The following is a 19,574-nucleotide window of genomic DNA, read 5'->3' as shown; positions in this document are numbered from 1 at the left end:
AGAAAATCCTATGGCCCGGAAAGTGTTTGAATTTTCGCTTATATGTCAAGATGCCTCTAATGCCATTATGGTTACAAACAGCCTCTATGCCGTCACACACAATAACCTGTCATTGAGTCTATTTCGCTGGGAATTGTGGAGCCGGTTGGTATTTTAACTTATATCACCTTCACCTGCATGCTCTAGGCAAGCCCTGTGCAAAATTATAGGAAATCCTATGGCCCGGAAAGTGTTTGAATTTTCGCTTATGTCAAGATGTCTCTGCCGCCATTACGGTTACAAACAGCCTGTATGCCGTCACACACAATAACCTGTCATTGAATCTATTTCGCTGGAAATTGTGGAGCCGGTTGGTATTTTAACTTATATCACCTTCACCAGCATGCTCTAGGCAAGCCCTGTGCAAATTCATAGGAAGTCCTATGGCCCGGAAAGTGATTGATGTTTGGCTTACATTAACAGTTGCATTTTGTATGTAAAATTGGTATAGATCTGGTCCATGTTGCTTTCATTTGCAAAATTTTTCAATATTTTATGAATTTCTTATTTATTTCCTCTGATTGTATTGTTTTTTTTGCGGATTTTTAGTTAGTTACATTTCTGAATCACGTATAAAACATGTTGTAATTTTATAGAAATTTGAATTGAGCTGTATTCACTCATGCGTTAAATAATTTTCGTAGAATTTTTTTTTTATTTCGCCGAAATGACGACGGTGAATGGAACTGTGTTTTTTTTGCAAATCGCTGCAACATCAAAAGCTTTGAAATTTGGGTAATGTCCGCAGCTCCAAACACCCCAGTAGCTAGAAATCGTACCGTTGCATGTCTTTCATCTAGTAAGGTGCGTTCAGCCTTTAAATCGCCTCTTCGATCACAGAGCGGGGCCTCGCCCAGTCCTTCGAATACGTTATCACCTATTGGGTCAGGATCAATTCGCATGGTTCGAAAAAGATCTTCTCTCACTGGTGCGTTTAGTTCTCCACTAAAGGTCAAAGCTCCTAAATTAGAAGTAACTGAGGAAGAAGTCAAAAGCCTAGAAAATCTTGCAAACAAGCAGGTTTGTGGATTTTTGTTGATTTTTTTCTTTGTTTTCATTTTGTCACATGAACTGATCAACAAACATATATTGTTTTTTTTTTCAAAAAATTTACCAAGTCTGTTTTGACTAAAAGTAATATAACCTTGAATGTAAAGACGTAAAGAAAGAATATATCACAGGAAGAGGAAATAAAAGAATTGTTGAGCCAAGGACTTAAAGAAGAAGACTTGCAGGTTCATATACAAAAACTGCATGAGTACAATGAAATAAAGGACGTTGGACAGCTCGTCATCGGAAAACTTGCAGTTCAGTTACAAACAACCACTCGAGCATTGTACCCAAATTTCAATCTCCACGTGCAGGATTAGGTATTTTTCTTTAAATTTGTGTGTATGTGTAGTAGTGTTGTTACTTTTTCACAAACCATGCTATTCTATATTGCCAGTGCCAAGGCAGAATCATGGATTTCAAGGTGAATTTTGGGGATGAATATGATGAGTTGGTAAGGGTTGTTAATTTAAACCTGTTATAACTTTGATTCATTGCTTCATACAACTTAGCATGATGAATGTTTTTTTTGTTTTGCACATTGTATTTGTTCTGTGCAGTTGTGCCTAAATTGAACAGAGCTATGCTAAATTAAGTATTTTGTTTATTATTCTCTGTATGTAGTTTAATAATCCCCATGATTATTTTAATACATAGGTCAATGTAAACATTTTTATTTCAATTTCAGCTACGTTCAATAGTTGCAGAGGCAACTGAAGAGCTTGGCATTGATGATAAATTAGATGAGGAATTTAACAAGTTGGATGCGCACCTGGATGAAAATGTCATGTGTAAAGTATGAATATGAATTTGTTGTTGAAGACAAGTGTTCCACAGCAAATTTCTCTAGCTTGCTGGGGCCCAAGAACTCTTCGACAAACTTTCAGACGATGTTACAAAGTTGGAAATCGAGTCTGAACAATTGCAAAAGGAGTTAAACAAGCAGAGGGCAAATGAGGTCATCACTGTTGAAGATGATACATCGCCAGTCTCATCAGATGTAAAAAAAATTTTGACAGTCTGTTGCATATGTCACTGTTGTGATAATGTATTTAAAAACATGCAAACAATAATTTAAAAAGCTTAAGTGCTTACATATAACATATTTATTTGCCAGGTAAATGAACCTATAAAGAAAAAAAACAAAAATGAAACTCAGAAAGGTTTGTATAAACAATATATGTGGAAAACCTCATTTTAAGTTGCAATTTCCTCTTTGGCACTTTGTAGAGTTTTTGTCTTCTCGTCAACCGAAACCACAAGGAGAACGGCAATATCTTCGTAAATTTAGACCTACCAGTAAACTCCTTGCTATGCATTTGTATGTTGACTTGGAAGTGTTAGCACTTTGCAAAGATGAATGGAAGAAAGCTGTAATTATTGACCAACAAAAGCATAAAGACAAAATCAAATATAAGGTAAAAGAAGTACAGCATATTTAAGACCAAAAAACATAATGCTACATATTGTAGTTTTTTTGGTTATTTGGGTCCGAGCTTGGGTAGACATGGACATGTTTTTACTGTAATTCACATGTGTTTGTGTCACTGTACAGGTTCGTTTTACCACAAACACAAAAAGTCTTCTGCAAATCAGTCACCTTGCTACCATCGACAACACGGACAAGTTTGAACTGTCTGAAGTAAATGTGGGAATGAGAGTGGCAGCATGGTATCGAAATGAAGGTAAAAAAATGGTATTCAGCATAAAGCGGTTGATTTTTGTTTTCAAAATATTGAAATGTTGAAATAAATTAAACTATACAAATAAAAGTAATTAAAATTCATCTTGGGAACACAACTTCACAATAACGTTGGGCTATTTTGTGAGGTGATGCAATGTAATATTTTGCGATGTTATGATCTTCGTCCTACATAGCCAAGTATGGAAATACGGTACATCCGTTATTAGGAATATATTCGGGAGTTATTGCGGAAGCCTGTGACAAGAAAATGAACAACAACCGGTTGTTGGTTTTCTTCGATGACGGTTACGCTGCTTATTGCCCACCTAAATACGTCTACCTTGTCTATGGATTGAGGAGGGATGTGTGGAACGACATCACTTGCAAGTAATCATCAACCTTTTTCCTTTTTTGTTTGCTTGTCATTGGGCGAAAAAGCATTTCTCGCGGTAAAGCAGAAACTCACATTTGTTACCTCATAATGGGATTGCCCCTAAACTTAAGGGTTTGTGCTGTTACTACCTTATTCGACCCTGAACGTTGTGGAACTATCGTTGCAACGTCATACACAAACACACAACAATAAGATTCCACTCAATTTTGATTGTTTGCAGGGGGATGGGATCTTACATCAAAACTTACCTGTCAACCGAAGTGCGCCAGTTGTTGAGCATTAGGGAAGGTCAGACACTCAAGGTATAGATGAAATGTGGAATTTTTTTGCGGACCAACAAATAATAAAACTAACATGCAATTTTAGGTTGAATTCGAGGGTGTTTGGCACGTCGCCAAATGTCTTAAAGTCGACGGAAGCTTGGCCGAAATTCTGTACTTGTCGGACAACAGCAAGGAGTTGATTTATCGCGGTTCTATGCGCCTTGAACCTCTCTACAGAAAACACCATCCCCCTGTAAGTAATTCCTTGCAAATTTTTTGTTGGTTTACAATAGAAATCAGAAACTGTTGTTGGCGCCATTATCAGTAATTTATATTTTTTTACTTTCGTCCAGAAAACAAAAAACGTGCGACAGGGAGGCGGAAATCGCATTGCACGAGCGCACACGGGAATGCGAAAGGCTCACATCGAATACACGACAATAGATCTGACAAGAGACTCTTCACCTCCAGGTTTGAACATGAATAAAAAAATTAACACGAATCAACAAGATGTAGAAGCAAAGTTTAGTGTTGTGATCAATTTGTGTATTTAGTTTGGCTTATAGACTGAAAGGGATAAATGTGGCCTTAAAAAAGCATGTCAATCAGAGTTTGACAAACGTAGTTGAGCCAAACTTATTGGTTCAAGTAATATTTATTACAACAAAATAAAAATAAACTTTTTTGTGTAATAATTTGTGTCTGTTTCAGAGGAAGCCCCGAAAAGTCCACAACCCCGAAAGTTAAGCTATGAAAGCTCCCAAGAAAAAAGTGCACAACAGTTGAAAAAAGAAGGTATTTTTGCTTCGTCAGTATACAGCGCAGCATGTTTGGCAATTACAATGCGTTCTTCTATCCAGAAATAAAATGCTGGTATAATGCACATGTCCACGCCTTGTAGCAGACTTTGCCCTGTCATGTTTTTTTTTAATCACAAATGTTTACTCATCCCGACTGGTCCTTGGTATATTCATTGCCGATTTTTAAAAAAAGGTTAATTTTGGTTAGGAGCTTTTTTGGGGAAATACAGGCCCTGAATTTACATCGACAGGCCAAAATACAAATGTTGTAAAATAGTTGATTGACTTCCTTTGTTATCTCGCTTAGGTCAATGGCAAGCTCCATGGGAAAAAACTCTCAGCGCACAGCAGCAGATCCCCAAGCACGTCACCCAAATCCCCAAGTCTTATTCTGAGATGCAAGGCGGAGTAAACATAGCAAGCCACCTCTTGAACAGGTTTGCGCAGAAGGAGCTCGAAGAAGCTGCTTTGAAAAGCGAAGACGGAAAACCTCGCGGCAGGAGCCAAGAGCAAGTTACGAAGTACTGCGTTTCGATCCCATGTTGGGAGGCGATTACTAAACGTTATTTATTAATGTTTTCATAGGTCGAAGAGAATCGACGGTGGCAGACGAAATTCGGCAAATGTGAGTTTGCATGCGATCACCTTTCTCACCGAACTTTCTTAAAGTGACTAATATTTCCGCAAAGTATAAAACTATGTCATACCAGAATCTTGAAATGCAAGATTGTGTGAAAATGACTTTTGAAAATCGCATACAGTTATTGCCAATGCGGGGAAAAATTTCCTACGAAGGAGTATACACATTGTGAACTTAATTGTTCGTCAGGATCGCTGTATAATTTTGCATGTATTAAATGGTGATAAGTTTTTACAGTTTGTTAAGGAGCGTTGTATGTTTTGTGAACAGGCGAGTAGCAGTTCGAGCGGGGAGTCACCACCTCATCTCATACCACACACGTCCTCACCATTCACTCCACATAAATGCAGTCAACGTTGTATCGCTCCATTCCAACTTCGTCGGAATTTAAAAGGGTTTGTCACTGGGCTTGTATATAATGACGCGCTTTTCCACCATTTTTCTGTCGTAACTTTGTTCTACAAAACGTTTCTTATTTCTAATCTTTTATTTAGTATGTAGCAACGCTTGATGCGTTTTTACTGATAAGCAAGGTGCACCTGTTTCCAAAAAAATGTTTGTGTTTTAACGGCATGATTTTTCCCAATCAATCATAAACAAACTATATGATGTGTAAATCAAAATTGTATCATGCTGTCAAATCCAACCAGTAGTGGATTTCAAAACATATCATCACCGCAATAATGCGCCTATAGTTTCCGAATTCTGTTTAAAAAGGAGTTTTTTCGCATCTTAGGAAGCTGTCTCTTAGCGCCTACTGATGTGTACGGTTTTTTATGTGCTGGGGTTTTTCGTTAAATTTAGCGGTTTCTTGTATTCCTTTAGCGTGAATCCGCTCCTAAAACCTCTTCTGCTCTCGTGGACTCGGGAGTTGTCTCGCGTCCCCTCGGTCCATCGATCGACTTTCCACGTTCACTACCGCGGGCCGTGTGGGAGGGGATGCCGCAATATGAGAGATGTGCAGAGGTAAGCGGACAAACACAACTTGAATTGTAATAAAGTCCGCAGCAAAAGTGTCACTGGAATTGGATTGTATAATATTGTTAAACAATTTCTGGTCCAAAACTTGTCAAAAAAAACTCAATTGAAAACTACCCTTCGTTGCCTTGTACTAAGGAACTGATGATGCTTAGATAAGCGAAATTGATTTTTCTGAATACATCTACAGACATAAATTAGAGGTTTGTTGCTTCAATAGACGTGACAATTGCAGAAATCCTGTCTGTCGCACAATAAAAGACAATCCCTAACCGAGGGCCTGATTCTCATACGCTTAATAAGCAAGTTTAACCTCTCAGGACTGATTTTGATTTAGGTTTTCAAAACTGCAAACTTACATTAATCATGCTGTACATCATGCACAGTTCACAAACATTGCAATAACGCATTTCGACGGAACGACGGAGTTCGTTCTGGTCAAGCGGTTCCACGTCTAAACTACCTACGTTTTAAAACAGATACATGACAGAGTGCGGAATCCATAATCTCGATTTCACCAACTTTAGTTTCGACGCAGCAATCCGGGTACAAGAAAACACCGAGATCCGAACCCGGGACGCCAAGATTTTCATCAAAGATTATTCACGTAAGGTTAACACAAAGCGACCTAAACCCCATATCCTTAACTGGACACGTTATGCTGTATTTTCAGTGCAATGACAGAATAATAACAATATTGTCACTATATTTTCAATGCATTTTGTTGAATTTTTTCCCATGTGTTTTATTGCACGATGTTGTTAAATTGTTTCCTATCATACGAATTCACCCTAAATTTGCAAAATCACAATATAAACTAACCTTGTGTCAAATGCATTTATTGTTAAGAATACATGTAACATGTATTGTAATTCTGCAAACGTGAAGTTTCCACCTGTGTCGTCACGCACAACAAGTGGCGTTAGAAAAGGACGATTTCGGAATGAAAATATTGAATGTTCACCTTAAATTGTCGTTGTTTTGTCGCTTAGCCCTTCTTAACACTACAGTTGGGAGTTACCCGTGTCCGTATACCGCATATAGCACCGGGAATATAGTTTGGTTTAACATTGTTCCTTTATATAAAACCTACCCGTCCCCAACAGCAACTTCAGCCGCTAAACCGAAGCAAATTTTATCACGTGAAAACGCGTAGAAACAACGTAGTCTGAACTACAACGTGGCGTAATGTGTCCGTTTATAACCAAATTTACAAAACATGAACCTTACATTTAGACGGGAAAGAGGACATACCAGTAAGCTGCGTGAACGAAATCAACACGGACGAACCGCCGAAGATGCCGTACACCAAGACGCGCGTGCCAGGACGTGGAGTCAAAATCAACACAAACACCGACTTCATGGTGTGTTGTGATTGTCCGGACAACTGCAGTGACCGTGCGAATTGTCCCTGTCAACAACTTACGGTGCAGGCGACCTCGTGCTGCCGTGGAAGCAAAATGAAGCCGGACGCCGGGTATCGGTTTAAACGTCTCTACAGCTTTCTGCCTACCGGGTTGGTATAAACTGTGTCTTTGTGTTTATAAGGACTTGTTTTCAGAAACCCCAGCAATTAACCGGTTTATCGGTGCTTGAGATGCTCAACCCCTGGTGGTGGAAAAAGCTATTTTTTTGCTTGACGGCTTTTTGTGGCCTGTTTTTTTAGGATACCTCAAATTGTCGGGTGCCTCATGATAAGTTTTCGGGGTTGTCAGTCGCTTAACAGAATTAGATGCCAACATCGAGTTATTCTAAAAAATACAGTATACATATCACCTGTCGCGTCATCCAGAACCCATAGCTATAGGTGTCCTCTAATCGCAGGATATACGAGTGCAACTCCAGATGTAAGTGTAAGACGCAATGTCACAACCGAGTTGTGCAACTCGGTCTCCAGTGTCGCCTGCAGATGTTTAAGACACAGAAGAAGGGTTGGGGAATTCGCTGCCTAGACGACATCGCCCAAGGCACATTTGTGTGTATTTACACAGGTAAGCGAATTGCAGCTTGAAAATTTACCTCAACTTAACGGGGAGTGTCCAACCTTTTTCAAAAACAGGGAGTTTGTGTTCGTACCAAAACTGCCAAATTCGTCACATCGTAATTACCACTGCAGATAATCTTTCACTGCCCTCTATGTTTGGGAGAGTATATCCTATGTGATCAAATGTCACGTAATGCAAACAAGTTTACCTTATTTGGGAAAATGACGCGCGGGCCACTTGAAATCTCAAGGCATGCTACATGTTGTCTGCGGGCCAATGGTTTGACGCTCCTAAGCTAACATATCAAAAACTAAAGCGCAAAACTTTTTTGGTTTTGATTTGGCCACAATTACAACAGTCTCCTGTTAATTTATTTAATTATAGGTAAAATACAAACAGAGGGGAACGCCAACGACGAAGGCTTGATAAACGGGGACGAATATCTTGCCGAGCTAGACCATATCGAGGTAAACATATGTACAAGGTTTCCATTGGCACGCTATAAAGCAAGTTCCAGTTACTTGGTTAAATTCATTGAAATAAATGATCAAAGCACCCCACAATCTGGAAAAGGCAGTTTTGCCAACCCTTTTTGTTGTGTTTTTTGTACAAAATGCAATTTTTTCTCAGCATGTTACGAATGTTGGCAATTAAGTAAAACTAACAGCTAAGTTTAGTGTTAAGTTTTATGTTGTAAGGTGGCAGAGAACCAGAAGCTCGATTACAACGAGAATGATTCAAGTGGAATAGATTCGCTTTCCGATGACGTTTCCACCGACGACGAGTCGAACGGCGGCAAAAAGCAGTGAGCACTAAATATTTTTAAAACTCATACACCCACCCCAAGGCATAAAAATTACGAGAATGGCGAGCATGGAACAGCTCGCAAGTTTCAAAAAAATTATGTTTCAGAAAAATTACACCGGGACACGACAGCACCGACACGGAAGGGGAAGCCCCCGAGGTGAGTTTGTGGGAAGCCCCTATTAGGTTTGTAACTAACAATGGAGGATTTTTCTTTCTGTGTGCGGGCGGTTGCGGCCTAGTTGCACCCACATGGTGTTGCATGCGGTTTTCCTTTTCTATTTTTTTTTGTTCCAAGTGCGTGAAAATGACCTTCAGACGACAATCGGGAACCACGTGGTCGATTTCGTCGGAAGGAAACGAAAATCAGGTGCTTCTGTTGCGTTAGACTTTTTAATTTTTTTCTTTGCGGGTCGTTCGATCCGCTTTAGAGTAATTTGTATAGTACGTAAGCTGTGCATGAAAAGTTTTGGCATGCGCGTGTCTCTGGTGTCGTTGGAAGGAACGTAACTACAGCAGAGTTTATAACCAGTAGTGACGTTTTTCCGACTTTATTTACACCCGTTGTTTGTCAGGTGTTTAAGGAGAAGCCAACGAAGCAATTAAGTGCAGGTAATTATCAGTAGCTGCTCGATGAAGCTCAATATAACCATTGTTTTCGTAACTATTTTCGTGTGTAATATGAAGAAGTAAGGTAAAATTGAAGCATGTTATCGCATTAAATACTTTCTCCCACAAACAGCTTTCTTTATCGGCTATGCTCGTGTTATAATATAGCTTAGACAGTAATTGTTCTATTTCCTCTCGAGAAATCGGTGATGGAAAGAAAATTTGTTGTAAACTTTCACTTCAAAAAACCAAGACATGCTGTGCATTACATAAGCAATATTTGAACCAACTATTTTTGTGTACGCTAAGGAAAATGTATAAAACCTTCGCAGGTTCCAAGAAACTCGGTTACTCCTCCGATCCTGAGGTGAATCCTGGAATAATTCCGGATGCGGTGAGAAGAAGAAGAGGAAGAAACATGGTGGCGAGGTCCAACCTCCCCTCCAACGACTCCAGCATCGATTCCGAACCAGGTTAGTGTCAGAGTTATAAGCGCTTGTTTCGGGTGTAAAGAGGCCATACTTATGGCATGAAGTCTCGCTATTATTTAACAGGCGCAAATATTTAACATTGATTAGTTTTGTCAATTCAAACTTTCGTCTACTCCTATGAAAAAACACAATGACAGTCTCCTCTTATTTATAAAGTCAATTAGGAAAAAAAATTTCCCACGGTAACTTTAAAACACTGCATTAAGGTGAAATGGTGTTTGAACCAAAACGAGTGAACCTGATTGATGAGGACACAACTGACACCGATTCAGACACAAATGGCACAAATTCAAGACGACAATCGTCAGTCGCTGTGAAATATACTTCAGCATTGGACAAGGTTCACCCCGTAATTACTTAAAAAGGATTTGTAAATTATTTGTTGAAAGATGCTCCTTTCTTTAAAAAAAGTATCGCAACATTATTTTTTAATTCGTATTTTAAGCCCTGACACATTTGTTACGTGACTGATCAAATCAAGTTGAAAAATGAATTTGCATTTTGAACCTGAGGGTGGTATTTTAACGGTGTCTTTGTTGTTAATTCTTCTGCAGCAGATGGACAAACTGGCTATGGGCGACATGGACTCTAGCAGTGACGAGGAAGATGCCATTAACAAGACAAGAAGGTCTGACGACGGCTTAAAAATATTTTTTGGAATAAAACAAACCATTTTTTGCAGACTTTTCGGCACTGAGGGAACGTTCATTATCGATGCCAAACAGACAGGAAACCTGGGAAGGTATTTAAACCACTCCTGCACCCCCAACCTCATGGTACAGAATGTGTTCATTGATACACACGATCTAAGATTTCCATGGGTTGCGTTCTTCGCAAGTTGGTAAGTTGGTGTCACAACCGGTAGCGCAGAGAGCATGCAGTATACGGATCTGTAGTATTTTTTCGCATATGTAAATTACTTGCACCGTGAAAGGAAACGAGTTCGGCGCCGACAACGAGGTCATGCAATTCGGAAATAAATGCAACTAGTATATTCACATGTTTGTTGATGTGTGACGATATAGTGCGCAAATTTCCTTTTCCGGTGCAAATTAACATGTGCGAAAAAACCCTCACGTATACGTAAAAGTTATCTACAATTATGAAGCTACAGCATAAAATACTATTATTCATGTGTTCGGTCATATTACTGGTAACTCGCTATGTGCAGGGTTACCACCTGCCAAGACAAACAACTAAACACGCTGCTTACACCTTCAGACGCGTACGCAGGCTCACATTATGTACAGTTTTCGCCTTTTACGAATAATAAAACTTCTAAAAAAGTAATGACCGTCGAATATAAATGTCGCGGACAATCAATAGATAGGGTCCGCCAGTATATGAAATTCGGAAGAAATTGCTCTGGAAATAAGCACGGCGTGTCAGCCGTAGATATGTAGCTACCTAATACAAGCTAAGTGGACGTAAAAAACATCTTTAAAGATGGTTTAATATATGTTTTTTTGTGGTCATTAAAACAGCACAATCCGGGCCGGAACGGAATTGACCTGGGATTACAACTACGAAATTGGTGCAGTGCATGACCGCGTCATTCATTGTTACTGCGGATCGACCAAATGCAGAAAAAGATTGCTCTAATTTTGCTCAAGTTATTTGACTTCATAAATAGCGAACCAGTCTGCAGTGTCAATTTCCTCCAGGAAAAGAAATTCGTATCGTTTTTCGCCTGCTTTCACGCTTGCCTTTTGTGTTGAAAATTCTTCGTGTTGCGGCCTTTATTTGACTGCCTAGAAAATGTTCCTGAGGGATACCGGAATAAAATACGTGTTCTTTTTTGCTGTGTGCTGATCATACGGGGTTACGCAATTGTTATGGAGTTCATTTCTTCCAACTATGATAGGTAGTCAACATGCATGTTCACAAACTTTCCCAGTGTGTTTACTGAAAAAATATTGTTTACTTGGCAAAGGTGGCAGTAACTGACGAATCAGAAGGCCGAAAATTTCACAGGAAATCGCAAAATAAAAACCCAGGTTGATATTTGTCGCAAAAGTTTTGAATACATAATCACCGGACTGACGAAGGTTGGTAACATATAAATGCAACATTTGAATGAAAACAGATGCTGTATGATGTTGGGCGCAGGGCAAGCTCGTGACAATGGCAGTGTATTGAAACGTATTCCTACTGCTCATCGGGATTATTTTTGTCTACACAGAACTATGTGAAAATTGGTTGTATGAATTTGTTGGAAAACCATCGGAGTGATTAGTAAGTTTACAAATATAAAAGGCTTCCATTTTTTCTGCCATACAGCACAGTTATTCTCTGCGATTTCACGTTTTTCAATTATATTTCAAAAACAAGCATAAACTTTGTATATTGTTTGTTTCAAGGTAAGCGGTATATTTTAAACTTGTATCCATTTGTGGGATTCAAATTTTTTGACAGCTGGTTCTATCACAAAAGTCATATTTTTCAGCCGGTTTGGTTACAAAAATCCATTGACAGTAACCAGTAATGCTAACCGGTTTGCTAATCTCATAAAATTTCGGTTCTATAGAACCAGTGCGAACCGGCTGAATCCCACCACTGCTTGTATCTGCAAAACGTAACTGTTTCTTTCAAGCTTCAAACATCCATATATCGCTCTTTTCAAACTTAAAGCAGAATTGCCGTACGTCTGAAGTTCAAATCTGAATCAGGAAGAAAAGTTTACAGCGATTCAAACGTCTGTGGTTTTTAAACATTGATTTTTGTTGCATTTTAAATTGCAGAAGACCTTGCTGGTCAACATTTTTTTGCAAGAAATTTCTCTTATTGTGTGGCGGAGTTGAGCGTGCATGAAGTTTATAAACCTTGCGATCAAAATACGATAGCCGAGATCACAAAGTGAGGGCCTTCGAATTGGGCGACGCATCGTTGACCCGGGCCAATTGTAATCATTTGATAACTTGAAACACTTCTGTGCCATCCACAACACGAACGGTGCCAAACTCCAACTGACACATTTTGGCATCTTCCTAGTTTTGCAACAACCGGCTGAAGTCGATACAAAAATAAAATTTATTAACGAAGATGAAACAGTTTTCGACAAATAAAATCGTAGCTTCCGACACACAATTGAACTCCCGCCCCGTATATTGCACACACGCTGATAAAATTCCATGGAAAATCAGGACCAAGGTTTCAAGGTTTCTTGTAGTCGCTTGATGTCGGCATCGAGCGCAGCTAGTCCAGCGTCAAACTCGTTTTCGGCGTACAATGTATTGGTCGACATCATGGACGACGAAACCGGCGAACGAATGGTTACTGGTTGTGGATCTGTGAACGACGTTGCCGCGCTGGAAACGGGCGATATGAAATGCCTTTCTGGGGCCTGTTAAGGGTACAGTTAGGAGATGAATGTCGGTTGTATTTTTATTGATATAAAAGGCAGGTACTATTTTAGGTTCAGACATACAGCGTATCTGCGTATCAAACATCTAATGGATACAGGGTTCGAATTAGAGGTAAAAAACGTATCGCAAAAACGTTATAACCTAAATTCCGATACTTAAATTTTGCTTCGTACGCGATTGTGCATTACGCTTAAAACCTGCTGTTTTAAACTCGTTGACTCGAGGATTGAAAGAAAATATTCGTTGACATTGCGAAGAAAAGTTAACAACGTTGTTTGCATCAGCGCTTGTTGCGTGTACGAATGAATAAATAAAGAAGGATGCGGCGCCTTAATCTGCTTCATGTTGCGTCGCAATAATCTCAAAAACGGGTCGCAACAACTCCAAAAACGGTTCGCAATTTGCGAATTGCAAACTGCTAATCATTCGAACCCTGCGGATAAGCTTTTCGTCAAACTGTCTAAAATAGTAGAAAGTTTATGACATGTTTTTTTTTATTCGCCTTAGTTTGTTTATTCTGCTGCCCGCTGTACGCAACTGTGTCAGACGAGCAATGACTCAAATGGAATATTGACGTTTTTTGACATTCAGGTTTTTTACACAAGTATGAACACGAAACGAGAGATATGTATGATTTGCACGAAAACCGCAATAGCAGGTTTGGTGAAAGGTGATTTTGATTCAGCAGTGTCGCAAGTACCCACTGTTTTTATCTGTTATTGTCAACGCTCCTACAACTCTCACCTGTGGGTCCGGAGCAATGGGCGTTCTGGGCAAAGAAAAGGCAAGTTCGCTTGGGGAAGGAACAAAACGTCTTGGTGTCGGCTTAGATATTGGTACGGAGAGAATATCATCTAATCGTTTCAGCATCACTGCGGAGATGTTGGCATCTGTTTGTGTCATCTGGGCCACTGGTTGCGGCTGCTTAAGGTCTTCAAGAAGGCGAGATACTGTACTTTGTAGTCCTCTGGGTAAAAGCAATAAACATGTTTTGGTATTTCGCATGAATAAAAAAAGTTCAGTAGGATCAGCACGTATTTTCAATTTTTCATTGTCAATTTAAACTGTTTCTTTTTGAGAAGCTGGTTTTTTTTTTTGTGTCATTTGTCGGTCATTGACACAATTTTTTTATAAATGACACAAAAAACAAAAGCCGTTTCGGACACAATGTCCGAAAGGAAATTGATTGGTACATTATTCGAGCTTCTCATCGGTAGGCAATAATAGCATCAGAGCTTCGGCGGCATTTTATAAATTAGAACCAAATGATATCGAATCAGAATGGTCAAACTTGAAATTTGAAGTAATGCGCAATTGCCAAACAGAAGATGACTGGCGCAAAGTGCTTATGTGTTACTTGTTTTTATTGCGGAAAACGCAACTGTTGAAAGGGGGTTTAGCCTATTAACACGCTTAAAAACCCCAATAAGAAACCGTTTGCAGTGTTGCACCTCCGACACACTTTTTAAAGAATTTAACTACGACAGTGCATATGCGCAATGGTCAAGTAGCGCGAAACGATTGCGCTATAAATCTGATGCGTAATATTGTGTCTTTGATGTGTTGCGTTTGTTTATGTTGCAAAGTTGTTGTTAATAAACAATGCGTTTCCTTATTTCTTTTTGTTATATCCACAAATTAAAAATATTATATCGTAAATGACCAAAATAAATTGAAAATGATAAGCTGTGGAGCCAATAATATGAATTGGTCAGCAAAGTCGTCTGATAGGCACACCAGCTGCACTGATGAGACCTTTTAGGACATAAATTGAAAATGTCCTAAATTTTTGCTGGCATTTTGGTCATTTGACATAAATTTGTTGGTGAAAAAAAAAACCCAGTTGAGAAGGATATTGGTTTCCTGAGAAACGTCAAAACCACAATGCTGCTAATAATAGTACCAATATCCAAACACTGCTGTGTTCATCAACAAATGGTTGATGTCCTCCATAGTTGTTGGCTGTGTCTGTTAATAGCAGCATTGCAGGGTTGGATTTTCTATTACAATACTTTTCCTGTTTATTTATGGTTATAGGAGGCCTTTACCTGTTGAGATCAGTGAGACGCTCAATGTCCAGATCTTTAGCTTTACACACTTCACTCAGTGACATGTTGGTATCTTCAGCTTCATGTAGACTCTTGCGAAGAAGCTCAACCTTTCCAAGGGCATCTCCCACATCTACATAGCATTATAAGACAGATTTTGTGATTAAGTATATTTGAGTTTCTTGCTAGAAATTACTTTCAGTTCCAGTCAGGTTTTTTTTTATTTTGACTACTTCAAAACTTGGCTAGGGACCTAAGATTTGGTTTGAAGAAAATTTCAACTTGAAGTGAGGCATCAGAATGCAAAAATGACATGTTAATTAATGTGTTTTAACAAAAAATACTGAAATGCTTTCATATTTGATTTATGCACAATTCCTGCTTACAGTAAGCAATTACAAACCATGTTTGATTTGTTCCGTTTCTGTTGTGAACAGTTTGCCGGTCATGGCAAGTTCCTCTTCTTTGAGATTTAATTCATGGTGAAGCGTTTCATTTTCTTCCCTCAATTTCAAGTTAAGTTCATGGATATCCTTTTGCATTTTCGCAGACTGTTCGGCTGCAAAATTCATTTCACTCAGCTTCTGCTCAAGGGCTGAATTCTGACACTGGAGTGTTGCAACTAATGCAAAGTAATTTTTGATGAGTTGGTTTATCAAACGTGCCAGTGGACCTTGTTTACCTTCCAAACTGATGTGATCATTCTGCATATCTTGCTCTTTTTTAAAAAATCTTTCTTTCATGGTCTGGAGTTGCCTGCGATAATGTTATTTGAGATTTACACATTGTGACAAAGAAAGATTTAAACAAGAAACGGAGGCTTTAAAAAAAATGATGCCATACTTATATAGACAGCAAAGTAATCACAAAAAAAAATTCAGGACATTTATCAGTAAACAACAACATGAACATGGGCCTACTTGTGCAAAACAATATTCTCATTCTGCAACTGCTGAAGTTGTGAGTTTTCAGCCTGGGAGAACAAAGATTCCTTTAACAACCCATTGGAAGATGAGATGCCTTTGTTTGAAATGTCGCCACAAATACTGCCATTACCAGGGGACGGAACTGGTTGGAGATGCTGTCATATTGCAACAATTATTTTGAATGTTAGTTATTCAATTTCAAACTTGCACAACATACTTTGGGAGAGGGTTCCGTTTTCGGTGTTGCCTTCAATGTACTGTTGGTGGGTGTGGTTGGAACTAGACAATGTATGCACACACATAGAATAATGAACATAATATTTATTTACTAAGTATTAGTTTTTAATACAGACCTTCCTTGACTGGTATCTGAGACAAGTTGTATTCTTGCAACAATTCAATAAGACTGCGTTGAGAAGATGTGATCTAAAACGTTCAACATCAAGTAAAATTGTTATAACACCAAACACACAGAATACTTACTGAAGTAGTTTCCCCATTACGTTGCAACTTTTCTTTTTTTATGGGAGTTACTATTGGGGTGGAAGATGGCAAATTTTCATTAAAACTTGTAGTTTTTCCTATTAATTAAAACAAAATTGATGCAATGTATAATTATATTGGTTCTGGATTGAAAATTTGTCACCTTGTGGTCTTTTAGGATTTCTTGCAATTGGTTTGGAAACAGTTGTTTTGTTTCCTTTTTGCACAGTTTTTTTTGCCCCATAATTCCAATATTTTTTTGCCATTACTAAATTTGGTGTAATAAAATGATCAATGTAGATGTTTGTTAACTATGATATATGTGAATAAAACCATTAGGTAATCACCTTTTGGAGGCTTTGGGTTGGCTTTTTCTGGCATTTTTATAGCCTTCTTGGCTTTGGATGGGATTGCCTTTGGTTCTACAAAAAACGTTCTACAAGTTGCATGACTATTCAAATTTCAACAAAAGTACAAAACCTGTAAAAAGCACTGCATATACCTTGTCTGTATGGTTCATTTAACAGATCTTTCAAAAGGTTGTTGCATCTGTCAAGTCCGTTTGTGATACTTTCAACCTGCAATAAATGAAAGAACTAAATTAAATAACAGAAATGGAAAAGTCAAATGATTAACTTTGATATTCATTAGCTTTACCTCACTATTGGCCATGGTGCTGCAATATATGCAATAACGTTTTTGTGAAAAATGTTGTTAACTCCTGTTAGAAAAAAAACAACATAACAGGGCAGTCAGTATCAGCGGGACCAAAGTACAGCATTTCGCATTGAACAATCATTAAATAGTAAAACACCACAATTTCACCACAAACCAATACCATGGTGTTATGTTTTCTAACCTCATTTGCAATATATCAAAAAACATACCGATGAATTAGCAAAACAAACAATCAATGAAACCACAAGTAAATTTAAACCGAAATGTCAAATCACATTTTACTGTTAATCAGCTCACCACATAATAACAATAAAGATCATTGAAGTTTGAAACTCCTACCAGCAAATTGAAATCATACAATAAACAAGCATCACGTCTACTCTCTCAAGGTCAACACTTTTAATACAATATCTGAAAAGCAGACAAAATTTCTGCTCCGATCAATCCTGATTTGCTGTTTCACAAGCATCAATCCAATCACTGTATACGTCAATAGGTTCTGAAAGATAGTTTATTGTTGTTTGGTATTCCTCCATGCAAACTGTACATGACACCATGCCAGTATTGCGATCCCGGTCCATTTTAACTTCACAAGACTTTTCATGATTGCAGAATGGACAAGCAAAAAGAGTCTCAAGTGGTTCTGTCATTTTCTTCTTTGGGGGTGCTTTACGCTTGGACCTTCTTCTTCCCATGATTGCTTGCTTCTGTTGGTTTTTCACAAGCTGATTACAACCAGTAGTAATTTATCTGGTAACCTTAGATATCAAAAACAAAATTTAAAACAAGCATATCTAAAAATCCACAGCTGTAGTCAGGGTTACTGACCGGGACCAAAAAATAACTACAACTGAATTTTGATGCCAAAAGAATGGATTTATTTCAAAGGCTATTGCATGGCGAAGATTATTTGGAACAATAATTCCTCCAAATTTGCTGTGAACTAAATTATGACCTTTTTTACGGAATGACAGTGCAACTTTCTCTAGAATGGCCGACTGGTCTGTCCAAGAATGCAATATCACTTAATATCCATATTTAATGAAAAAAAAGCATGTTTAGATGATGAAAACTAAGCAAGGAAGACCATAATAAGCACGTTTCTTAGAAATTGGCACATTCGTATTTTTTAAAAAACCGCCTTGATAACAAAATAAAACATGAGGCACGCAGATACTGACATAACATAATGTCCGATAATACGCTTTAATACTAGTCCAATTTCTTGATAACCAACGCATGTGTGAAACGAAATCTGATTGTTTACCTCCAAACCAAACAAATGCCCTTTTCAACGTTTTGAACAGAAAACGTTTTGTTATCGTCACAAGTTTTCGTGCTGTTTACTACACGTGGTCAGCCAAGCATCGCATTTGCATTGGTTAAAAAAATACTTTTTTAAAAAATGTTATGTCATGGCCAACATGTATTTGTTATGTCGTCGGACATTTGTTTAAAAAAAAACACTTATGTATATTTGTTTCAGTGTTTTGGGATTTAGATAAATTTTGTTTGGTCATGAATTGCGGCCTATCGGGGCATCAAGACAATTATTTTTTCGTAAAATTGGCACTGATATTTTGTTTCTAAAAGTTTTACACATGTTTTTACTCTTACCAGGTCAATAGTTTCCCTTCTGAATTATGATACATTGAAGAATGTAAGCGACCAGCATCGTCATTTTTGCCGTCGTATTACTCGTTCCAAAACATTGACTTCGAATAGAATTGTGTTCGGTCTAATGGCTGTGGCTTACGTATGAATGTAGGCCTACGTCTTTAGATATAGCATTCAGTTAAAAGGCATTCATAACAATTACTATATGTATTGCATAACAGGGGTGTCGGTGTAAACGTGGTACTTTTAGTTGTTCACAAATGTTCGATTTACTAAAAGTCAAAGGTTGCAGGGGACATAAAGCGAAACCTCTAGTAAAGTTGCAATTTTAACCCGACGTGAAATTTTTGACGTTAATATCCGTGACAAAAAATGTCTTTTTCGCGGAAGCAATTACGCACGTTCGCTAACACCAACAATTCATTACAAGTGTTCAGCAGAGCAGCGGTTAACCAGTCAAGTGGCTCGAACAGCGCTAGCGGTGACCAAGGCTATGTGGTCAATACAGTTGTTCTATTGTGGTAGGCCAGGTCGCCCGCACTTTGCCTTCCGTGACCGATTTTGCATTTGTTATTTTTTTTGTGCTGATGTTTTTGCTAAGTACAAATTATGTAGATGACGACCTCTGCCTATGTAGCCCGAAGGCGTAGGTAATATATTCTGTTTAGGGCTCGGCGCGTTTTTCGCAAAGGTTTTGCAGGAGGTTTCTAGTGCAGTTGG

At 38.4% G+C, this 19,574-nt stretch overlaps 3 protein-coding genes across 5 annotated transcripts; 2 read left to right on the top strand and 1 right to left on the bottom strand.

Moving 5' to 3' along the window:
- Window positions 1–939: 939 nt before the first annotated feature.
- LOC145897999 (DNA repair protein SWI5 homolog) lies at window positions 940–1,409 on the top strand. The gene is made up of 2 exons (XM_082986453.1): window positions 940–1,059; window positions 1,221–1,409. The coding sequence occupies exons 1-2, from the start codon at window positions 940–942 to the stop codon at window positions 1,407–1,409; spliced, it is 309 nt and encodes a 102-aa protein (XP_082842579.1).
- On the top strand, window positions 1,268–11,509 carry LOC145897441 (histone-lysine N-methyltransferase SETDB1-B-like). Of its 2 annotated transcripts, none has more exons than XM_082985741.1 (29): window positions 1,268–1,409; window positions 1,487–1,543; window positions 1,778–1,885; window positions 1,940–2,089; window positions 2,207–2,252; window positions 2,320–2,507; window positions 2,645–2,774; window positions 3,001–3,160; window positions 3,388–3,469; window positions 3,534–3,683; window positions 3,784–3,901; window positions 4,142–4,225; window positions 4,538–4,751; window positions 4,816–4,855; window positions 5,141–5,265; window positions 5,696–5,836; window positions 6,328–6,455; window positions 7,085–7,364; window positions 7,673–7,839; window positions 8,218–8,300; window positions 8,532–8,638; window positions 8,746–8,797; window positions 8,936–9,007; window positions 9,213–9,249; window positions 9,579–9,719; window positions 9,944–10,077; window positions 10,295–10,365; window positions 10,420–10,578; window positions 11,222–11,509. In XM_082985741.1, the coding sequence occupies exons 2-29, from the start codon at window positions 1,502–1,504 to the stop codon at window positions 11,337–11,339; spliced, it is 3,327 nt and encodes a 1,108-aa protein (XP_082841867.1). In that variant the 5' UTR covers window positions 1,268–1,409; window positions 1,487–1,501; the 3' UTR covers window positions 11,340–11,509. The 2 variants fall into 2 exon arrangements, with proteins under 2 accessions (XP_082841867.1, XP_082841866.1); XM_082985740.1 differs by having other exon boundaries at window positions 10,292–10,365.
- Window positions 11,510–12,749: 1,240 nt separating this feature from the next.
- Window positions 12,750–17,679, bottom strand: LOC145897819 (uncharacterized). Of its 2 annotated transcripts, none has more exons than XM_082986265.1 (13): window positions 17,217–17,679; window positions 17,062–17,137; window positions 16,907–16,981; window positions 16,723–16,827; window positions 16,560–16,657; window positions 16,430–16,502; window positions 16,294–16,355; window positions 16,071–16,231; window positions 15,833–15,906; window positions 15,554–15,772; window positions 15,151–15,283; window positions 13,847–14,069; window positions 12,750–13,080 (listed from the first exon to the last, which is right to left on the bottom strand). In XM_082986265.1, the coding sequence occupies exons 1-13, from the start codon at window positions 17,229–17,231 to the stop codon at window positions 12,877–12,879; spliced, it is 1,518 nt and encodes a 505-aa protein (XP_082842391.1). In that variant the 5' UTR covers window positions 17,232–17,679; the 3' UTR covers window positions 12,750–12,876. The 2 variants fall into 2 exon arrangements, with proteins under 2 accessions (XP_082842391.1, XP_082842392.1); XM_082986266.1 differs by having other exon boundaries at window positions 16,907–16,986; window positions 17,064–17,137.
- Window positions 17,680–19,574: the final 1,895 nt, after the last annotated feature.

The sequence above is a fragment of the Ascidia mentula genome, chromosome 4, assembly GCF_947561715.1.
Source record: "Ascidia mentula chromosome 4, kaAscMent1.1, whole genome shotgun sequence".
Classification (NCBI taxonomy): domain Eukaryota; kingdom Metazoa; phylum Chordata; class Ascidiacea; order Phlebobranchia; family Ascidiidae; genus Ascidia; species Ascidia mentula.
This window is presented reverse-complemented; position numbering and strand designations above follow the sequence as displayed.